This window comes from Tupaia chinensis, unplaced genomic scaffold (genome assembly GCF_000334495.1).
Source record: "Tupaia chinensis unplaced genomic scaffold, TupChi_1.0 Scaffold000320_1, whole genome shotgun sequence".
NCBI classification, from domain to species: Eukaryota; Metazoa; Chordata; class Mammalia; order Scandentia; family Tupaiidae; genus Tupaia; species Tupaia belangeri.
In genome coordinates, this window is record NW_006159813.1 from 1,722,814 (window position 1) to 1,732,715 (window position 9,902).

A 9,902-nucleotide genomic window follows, 5' to 3' on the forward strand; every position below is an offset into this window, starting at 1 on the left:
CTGACCTAAGAGACTCAGCCCTTTCCCTGCGTGAGGTGGAGAACCCGTCTTCTCTCAGAAAAGCCACACGCACAAGTCTTCAGGGCACAAATCCCACGAGGACTAGGCCCCGCCCCCCACCCCTTAGCGGGCTCCGGGCGGGTGGTAGCGTCCAGGCGGCCGTCCAATCAGAAGGCTCCAACGCAGCGGAAACGCGTGGCCTTGTAAGGGAGGGGCTCCAGACTGCCCACGTCTCCATAGCGACAGCCTCTGGCCGGCTTCAGAGGCGTAGGGGCGGGGCCGGGCTGGTGAGAGCGGTCGCCAGTGGTGCCCAGTCTGGAGGCCTTGGCTCCCGGGCTGCGCTCCTTTTCTGCTCTTTGGCAGCTCCCCCACCGCTGTATATTGGCGGTCCCCTCCTTCGAGGACTGCCCAAGCTCCCGTATCTCCGATGAGGAAACTGAGGCCTGGAGAAAAGTGGAGTGTTGGTTGCAGAAAGGTTGCACCGTTAGCCTAGGACTAGAACCTACTTATCCAGTCCCTACTACGAGGGTTGTCAGATTTAGCAGGTGAACTAGGAAAGCCCAGCTAAATTTGAATTTTAGATAAACAAATGGAACATATGTATACCAAGCAACAACTCATTATTTATCTAAAATTCAAACTGAATTGAATTGCTCGGTTTTATCTGACAGTGCTACCCACTATGTGCTGCAAGGCAATGAGCTTGGTGCTACAGATAGCCACAACACAACCTGAAAATCATAGCTCCACCTGAAATAACCCACGACCCAATTAATTTAGTCAGAGGGGTGATTAGTGCTCTAAAGGCACAACAGGCCCAAAATGAATAGTGGAGGATTTAAATGCACCGGAATTCCTTCCCCAGCCCTCAATGTCAGATCCCACAGAGGCCCTCCTAGTTTCACTTTTTCCTTCTATTTTGCAATCATTTGGCCTTACTTCACTCCCATAGACTTCCCCTCCCACTGCCTAGCTGGGGCCCCCAGTGGGGTTTCTAATTCCACTCTCCTCTCTTTGAAAACTGTCCTCTTTGGGGGAACCTGACAACTCAAGGCTTCAATACCCCTTAGAGCAGGAGATTGGTGCAAATGTGGAACAGAAGCACCAGGAGGTCTGGGGGTCTCCCTCCCTCCTAGGCAGCTGGTCTGCAGAGCTCACCTTCTAGCCAATTACTGCACCACTTCCAGGGGCTCAGTCTAGTTCAGGAGAATCAATCACTGTTTTGAAACAGATGAAATTTTTGAGGGAGGGCTCAAAAGACCTCATCTTAAGCCTTCTCTTAGTCCTCCAGATCTTTGGTTACCCCAGGACATGATAACCTGGCTCAGGACAGCAGGTAGCATGGTGGTTAAGGCACTGGACTTACACATGGCCATCCATGGCTTAAGTCCTGGACCTCACGGCGTGCTTTCTCACTTTCTCCCTCTCTTTGGTCAAATTTAAAATAATAAAATTAGGAAACTCTTTTTTTTTTGCTATAGGGTGCACACTCTCGCCAGAAAGACAGAGAGAGACAGAGAGCGAGTGAGAAATCACCCCCAGGGGGGGATGGCCACACTGTCATCCCTTCTCATTCTTCTCTCAGGATCTTGGGCACGCATGCACACACACCCAGTGTGAATTTAAGCCACCGGGTCTGAGACTTGAACCATGGTCGAGTGGAAGTTCAGTAACATAGCCATCACGCCAACTGCTGGTCACAAGGCAATGATAATAATAATTAAAATAATTATAACAACCTGGCTAGTCCCTACTGGGTTCTTCAGATTCCATTCCTTGTTGGGACACCCTTACAGCAAGGAAACTGGCCTCCTTTTTGAGAGTCAACTTGTTGAGGATTAGGCTATCTATTCAGTAAAACATAAGTTCTTGAGATCCCAGAGGCAAGATGAGCCTGGGATCTGACTCTGCCTGGGTTCCTCGCTCATCTCCACAATGTACCCACTTGGTGGCCTCGGGCAAGTGATATCATTCTCTGAGTTTCTGTTTCTTCTGTTGTGATATTAAGATATTAACTAGATAGTTCCTATCTCAAAGGGCAGACAGGATTAAAGAAGATAATAGAACCAGAAAAGCAGAAGGTGGCAATGCACATAATAAAGTCATTAGAATTAGTAAATAAGAGGTTGACAGCTGGCATGGTGGGTAAGGTGCTGGAGTCCCACATGACTGGCTGCAGTTCAAGTCTCGGACCTGGAGGCTTGCTTTCTCACTTTTCCTCTCTCTCTCCCTTTGGTTAAAAAATAATAATTATGGGGCCAGCAGTTAGCGTAATGGCTATGTCGCTGGACTCCCACGTAGTCGACCACAGTTCGAGTCCTGGACCCGGTGGCTTAAACTCACACCGGGCGTGTGTGTGTGCATGCCCAAGATCCCGAGAGGAGAGTGCAGGAGAAGGGATTTGCGGCATGGCCATCCCCCCGGGGGGTGATTTCTCGTTTTCTGTCGCTCCATCTCTCTCTGTCTGTCTGATGAGTGCACGTGCCCTATAGCAAAAACCTCTCCAAAAAAAAAATAATAATAATTATGATGATAAATAAAAATTAATAAATCTTCTTTTAAAAAAGAATTGCTAAATAAATGAAACTACATTTTAGATGCATCCTAAGACCAACCATCCATCGCCACAAAACCAAAAGTTAAATCATCCTGATTTTCCTGAAATGCTAACCGTAAACATAAACATAAATTTTTGGTCCTCATCAGCATGATTCAATGGACTTAAACCAATGGCTATAAACAAATCAATCTAAACAGCTATTTGCCTTAATTACATGGCAGCCCATGATGAAAGGAGAAAATACTTCCTCCGTTATGTTACAACTGCTGTCAGTATAGGCTTCTTGCTAATCTTGGTGTGCAATCTACCAATTCTTTTGTAGAAATATATGTTTTTTTAATTTCTTAAGGATTTTGCAATAAGGCATGTGAGCTTGCCAGAGAGAGAGAGACAGTGAAAGATAAAGAGAGACATCACCCCCCCAAGGGAGGGGTGACCACCTGCAATCCCTTCTCCTCTCCTCTCCTCTCCTCTCCTCTTGGGATTTTGAGCATATACACACACGTGTGCGGAACTCGAAGCATAGTCAGACATGTGGGAATTCAGCGCCTTAACCATGCTACCTGTTGGCCTACAAGGTGAATTTTTAAAATTTTAATTTGAAGGCTAGCAGATGGTGTGGTCCTTGAGATGCTGAGGTTAAACCAATGAGGTTAGGGACCAGCAGATAATGTAATGGTTACATCACTGGACTTCCCATGTAGTTGACCACGGTTTGAATCCCAGACCCAGTAACTTAAAATTCAGTCAGTTGTGAAACCAGCAGGTGGCATAATGGTTACGTTGCTGGACTCCCACATAGTTGACCGTGATTCAAGTTCTTGACCCAATGACTTAAAACTCAGGCTGGACATGTGTGCCCAAAATCCCAAGAGGAGACTGGAGGAGAAGGGATTATGGCATGGCCATCTCCCTTTGGGGGAGAGGGTGTGATTTCTTGATTTCTGTCTCTTTGTCTCTCTCTGTCTCTCTGGCAAGTATATGTGCCCTACAGTAAGAAGTCTCTCTCAAAAAAAAAAAAAAAAAAAGGAAAAGAAAATTCAGCTGGACACCAGTAGTTGGCATAATGGATATGTCAGTGGACTCCCATGTAGTCAACTGCGGTTCAAGTCCTGGACCCAGCTGCTTAAACTCACGCCGGACACGTATGCATGTGTGCCCAAGATCTCAAGAGGAGAATGGAGGAGAAGGGAATATGGCGTGGCCATCCCCCCTGGGGGGTGATTTCTCGCTTTCTGTCTCTCTGTCTCTCTCTTTCTGGCAAGTGCACATGTCCCATAGCAAAAACCTCTCCAAATAATAATAATAATAAAACATAAAACAAACAACAGCAAAACCCCTAGCATTGTGAGAGCGCATTGGTAAGTGCTCAATAAATAGCAGCCATGGATGTTTAGAGACACACAGACCTAGATTAGCAGAGAGATCATGAAGGGTTGTTAAAAGTACCTGGCTCATAGAAAATCCTCAATAGCTACTAATCATATAAAAAGAAATGACTAGGAACTAGCAGGTGGCATGATGATTAAGGTACTGGACTCCCACATGGCCAACTGCAGTTCAAGTCCTGGATCCAGTAGCCTGAAAGTCATGTTGGGTACATGTGCCTGTGTGCCCAAAAATCCAGGAGGAGAATGGCCGAGAAGGGATTGCAGTGTGGCCATCTCCCCTGGGGGGTGATTTGTCACTTTCCCTATCTTTGTCTGTCTCTTAACTAGTGCAGATACCCTATAGCAAGAAAACAAAAAACAAAAACAAAAACAGAGGAAAAGAAAGAAATGATTACAATATGGAATGCAGGCAATCTGATAAACAGAAAAGACTTCAGGCTAAGGAACTGGGAAAAACCCTTCCACCCAAGGGAAGGGAAAAGCCAAAGGGAACCAGAGTTCAAAAGTGGAAGAGGGAACAACTCTTCGTGAGCTCACAGAGGCCATTTCACCTTGACCCACAAAACTGAAAAGGGGTGTGTCTTCCTGTCCAGATAAGGATCAGAAGAACAAAGGATGCTATTAAGTCTTGCCTATTTTAAGTTGATGGGATATTTTTCCCCCTTAAAGATAAGCTCACAATGCAAGTTCAAAAGGTGAATCCAAAGAAGGTATGGGAGCCAGCATGCTTTCTGCTGGGCTGCCCAGCCAGCCCTCGGACTCCAAGGTGAGTGGTCTGGTCTCAATGCTAAGTTTTCTCACTTGGGGCCTCTGGGAGTTAGACCACAAGGGGACCAGAGCCACACAGAGAGGCCAGGAGCCAGCCCACGGTGTCACTTTGTCCTGGCCCACAGTGGGCAACTCCAACCAAGAAACCTGGCAGGGTCTCCAACCTTACAGGAGGGAAAATGGGCTTAGCGTGTCTTCATGTCCCCCAGGAGGATATGAGTCACAGGGAAGAAGCTGGCCAGGCCTACTGTGACTGAAGACCAGGACAGAAAAAACAAGCACTTTCCAATCAGATGGCCTTGGGCAAGTCACTTCCCTTCTGCATCTCCATTTTTCACCCATAAATGAGGTGAGGACAATCTTCAGCCTCCTGGGGCTGGGATGAGGATAATATAAACTTAGGGAGCCAGTCAGTGACATGGAGTTTCCGGTGGCTGGATCTCACATGGTCAATTGCATGGGTTCAAGTCCTGGAGCCAGAGGCTTGAGAAAAATGCCAGACATGTATGCATGAGTACCCACAAACCTGAAAGGAAGGGAAAAGGTGAAGGAATTGCTGTATGACCATTCCCTGGGGGTGGGGGGTTGCGCAAGCGCTCTCTCTCTCTCTCTCTCTCTCTGGCAAGTTCACATGGCCTCTGGTAAATTAAAAGAAAGATGGGGGAGAGGTCCAGCAGGTGGCAGGGTGATTAATGCACTGGACTCCCACATGGTTGACCATAGTTCAAGTCTCAGACCTGGCGACTTGCTTTCTCACTTTCTCTCTCTCTCTAGTATGCACAAGTGCGCTATAGCAAATGGAATAATAATAAAAATACATAAAGTTAGACAAATACTTTTTAAAAAATAGACTGGAGCCAGCAGGTGGTGTCGTGGTTAAGGTCCTAGACTCCCCCATGGCCAACCGTGGTTCGAGTCCTGGACCTAATGGCTTAAAAATCATGCTGGGCACATGTGCATGCATGCCTAAAATCCCAGGAGAATGGAAGGAGAAGGGATTGGTGTGTGGCCATCCTCCCCAGGGATTTATCAATTTCCTTCTTACTGTTTCTCTCTGGTAAGTGCACGAGTCTTATGGCAAAAAAAAAAAAAAAAAAAAAAAAAGGCAAACTCGGGAGAGAGCCCTACATGGCTTTGTAAGTATTCTATATGTATCATATCTTTGCTGTGTTTCTTTGTTTTGAGGGGTTTGGGGGGCTTTTTGTGGTTGTTTGTTTGTTTGTTTTTGCCATAGGGTGTGTGTGCTCTCCAGAGAGAAACAGAGAGGGAGAAAGGCAAAGCGAGAAAGCACCCCCTAGAGGGAATGGCCACCCTGCAATCCCTTCTTCTTTCTCTTCTTGTGATTTTAGGCATACATGCCTGGTGTGATTTTTAAGCCTCTGGGTCCAGGATTTGAACCACAGTTGGCCATGTGGGAGTCTAGCGCCCTAACCACCATAACACCTGCTGGCCCCATAGCATTCTTCCTTTAAATAATCTTACTAGGAACCCCCAAATATAAGTCAAGGCAAAGGGGTTCTAGTTCTAGTTTTGAACTGCAGAAGCCCAGCCTGGGCCTCTCACTAGGTTTCTCCGCACAGTGGCCTGCCTGTAATTCTCAAGTCTCTTTGTCAGCTGCCAAATCTTGGATCTTATTTAAGAGGCTGCACACTGGGGACAGAGGCATCCTAGCTTATCCTTGACTCCACTCTCTCCCGGTGGTGTTCCTGGGGGTTCACTCTGCTAGCTGATGGAGAGGTCCACGGAGGCCCTCCTTCTGCAAACTGCCCTCCAAGGCTACTGCATGTCAGAAACCGTGTAGATCAGGAGTTTCGGGGTAGAGCTGAGCTGCTCCAGGGGCAGGCTGGGCTGCAGGCCTGCCTCACGGGGCACGGAGCCAAGGGCTTAGTCTCAGAATTGGATTAGTAGAGTGAATTTGGAACTCCCAGCCCCACTGGCCTCAGGACATGGGGATTACCCGGGGCCTCTGGCTGGGGCTCACAGTACTTCCCACGTTCTCTGCCAGGTCTGAGAACAAGAATCTGCGCGTAAGCACAGGGGCAGCCGAGGCTCCGCCCACCTCCCAGCACCAGCCTTTAGCCCAGCAGCCTCCCCAAGCACACCTGCCTCCCGCGTGCCTGGGATTTCCAGCAGCGTTAATCAGCTGGTGGCCCATGCACCGGCAGCATCAGCAGCCTCTGGGTACTTGTTAGAGATGCAAATACACAGACCCTGCCCCAAAGGCAGAATCAGAATCACTGGGGTGGGGCCCAGATCTGTGGCTTAAAGCCTCCAGATTCTCACGGGTGCTCAAGTTTGAGAACCAACGGCTTGGAGCATACCAGACAAAGGTCCCCTGAAATCACCCAAGTATGCCCCCACCAAGCAAGCCTGTCAAAGATTCTGGGCAACTTCTACCCACAAACTTCTCCTTTGGGTTCCTCCAACCTTCTACTCACAGAGATGAATTACAGGGCTGGCCCCGTAGTCTAGTGGTTAGGATAGCTAGATCCCGCATGGCCGACCATGCAGCTGAAATCCTGGTCATGGCAGCCTAAAAAACACTCCAGGCACATGTGTGTGCGTGTTCAAAATCCTGACAGCAGGGAGAAATAGGGAAGGGATTATGGCGTGATCATGGGTGTTTTCTACCATTTTCTCTGTCTCTCTAGCCAATGCACACACTCTCCAACAAAATAAAAAAGAAAGAATTGGGGGCCAGCAAGTGGTATAGTGGTTAAGGCACTGGACTCCCACATGGCTAACTGTGGTTCGAGTCCCGGACCTGGCAGTTTGAAACACACCGGGTATGTGTGTATGCATGCTCACAATCCTGAGAGGAGAATGGAGAAGGGATTGCTGCATGACCATCCCCTCTAGGGGGTGATTTCTCACTTTCCCTCTGTCTCTTCAGGGAATGAACATGCTCTATAGCAAAAATCTCTTTAAAAAAAAAAAAAATAAAGAGGTTACAAAGATTGTAATGGGTCCATTCGATATTCTGCCACTCTGCACAACTTCACTGCAGTGTGTGAATACCAGCCCCAAGAAGTGTGCAATGAAATGTCTCAAGAGAGGCCAGGAGGTGGTGTGGTGGTTAAAGGCACCAGACTCCCACATGGACGACAGCGGTTGGAGTCCCGGAAGTGGCAGCTTGCTTTTTCACTTTCTCTCTCTGTCTCACTCTGGTCAACTTTTAAAAAGTAAAATAAAAATAATGACAATGAATAAAATTAAATAATAATAAAAAAGAAATGTCTCAAGAGAACTCACTGTGCCCCAACCCCTACCTTTATTATCTCCACATTACAAATGAGGAAAGTGAGGTTCAGAGAGGGCACACAACTGGCCCAAAGTCACACAGTGAGCAAACCCAGGGCCTGGCCACCACATAGCCTGCTCCCACTTAGGAGAGACAATGGCAGCTGTTTCTATCTCTGTCTGATCACATACTGAGACTTCCTCCAGGCCAAAACCCCTAACACTACCTGGGGTACCTTTCCCTGACTTCCCCAGGGTCTCCTTATAATATCCTGCTAGGGAGACCAGTAGGTGGCATGGAGGTTAAGGTGCTGGACACTCCCACGTGGCTGACCATGGTTTAAGTCCCAGACCTGGTGGCTTGCTTTCTCACTTTCTCTCTCTCTGGTCAAATGAAAATAAATAAATGAATAAATAAAATAAAATAAATAATTCTTAAAAAAAAATGTATGATACCCTGCCAAAGGCTCACCTATTTTCGCAATAGCATCATCGCAATTTGCAATCACACGGGGACATGTTTGTTTATATCGTGTCGTCTTCCTGACCAGTATGAAAACTCTGAGAAGATAGTAGGGAGGGCAGACCCCGATAGATATACAACCAATAGCCACCCTCTTCTTTCTTTCTTTTAGAATTATTTTATTTAATAATATTCATTGTCATTATTATTATTTTAATTTGACCAGAGAGAGACAGAGACAGAGGGAAAGTAAGAAAGCAAGTCGCCGAGTCCAGGACTCGAACCACTATCAGCCATGTGGGAGTCCAGTGCACTTAACCACCACACCACCTGCTGGCCCCAGTCACCCTCTCCTTACAGTACCCAGTTTTGTTGGGGCAGCTGGATACTGGGCTAAATAACTATATTCTTCCGTCTCCCTTCCAGTTAGAGGTACTGGACTCTGGTCTAGGAGATGAGAGTGGAAATCTGAGTACATAATAGGTGCTCAATAAATGCACATTGACCGCAGGAGTGTTCGACAGGTCCTGGCATGCAGCTGGTGCTCAGTATGTGTGTATGTGTATGTGTGTGCGTGACCCAACCAGGCCCAAGAAGCAAAGACCGCCACAGGTGGCTTTCTCTCGGAAATACTTTTATTGGTTCTGAGATAACAGGGCTGAGGCGAGCTGGGAGGGCACAGAGCTAAGGAGGGCAGCGAGAGGCTTTGCCCTGGGGCGGACATGCTGTGTGGGGTCTGCTGGCGGGCTCCCTGGCCCACCCAGCCAGCAACGGCTGGGTACATGGCACTTGGCGCCTGGCATGACCTCTGCCGGCTTGGCACTGTGGCCTCCTCGTTGGTGGGCGCCCCCCTTTCCAGTTGCAGGAGTTGTGAGTCTTTCACAGTGCGGAGGGGTGGGGGTCCGGGGTGGGCACCTCCCCGGCGTGCAGGCAGGCCCCATCCGCCAGTACATCCTGGGCTCTCGGCGCTTCGGCAGGGTGAGGCGAGCTCTGGCTCCTCTTCTCCCCGCCTGTGGAGCTTGGCAGTCCTGGAGGGGCCCTGGCAGCCTCAGCGGGACATCATCCGGACAAACTCTGGGGCAGGTACAGGAGCAGGCGGGGAGACAGCCGCAGTCAGGGCACAGCCCAGGATGCCTCCTCCACACCCTCCTCCCCATGGATGGCCCTAACTCTGAGCTAGCTCCCACCCCTGCTCTGACCTGACCTCTCCTGTCCATCTTCACGGAGCAGGTAGCTCGAGCTTTCAGATCTGCCTATCCGACCTCTGCTTCAACCTCCCGTGGCTCCCACTGACAATGTCCACTGTCCTGAGTTGGCCTTGGGGCCTTGCCTGGTCTGACCCTGGCTGACGCCACTGGCCACATCTCTCATAGTCACCCCAGGTCTCTGTGCTCCACCTACAAAGACTTCTGTTTTGGCAACTCAAGTGCAGATGGCACCCTGTCTCTTGTTCTCTCGTCTCGGCTTTCTTTCTTTCCCT

General features: G+C 48.7%; 1 protein-coding gene across 4 annotated transcripts in view; it reads right to left on the reverse strand.

Moving 5' to 3' along the window:
* Positions 1–9,039: 9,039 nt before the first annotated feature.
* The window catches only part of CABP1 (calcium binding protein 1), an 88,683-nt gene continuing 87,820 nt past the window's right edge, over positions 9,040–9,902 (reverse strand). For all 4 annotated transcript variants that reach the window (XM_014588971.2, XM_014588969.2, XM_014588970.2 and 1 more), the window contains one exon: positions 9,040–9,496. In XM_014588971.2, the coding sequence (XP_014444457.1) occupies positions 9,471–9,496 (26 nt within the window). In that variant the 3' untranslated portion in view covers positions 9,040–9,470. The remainder of the gene's footprint in view (positions 9,497–9,902) is intronic.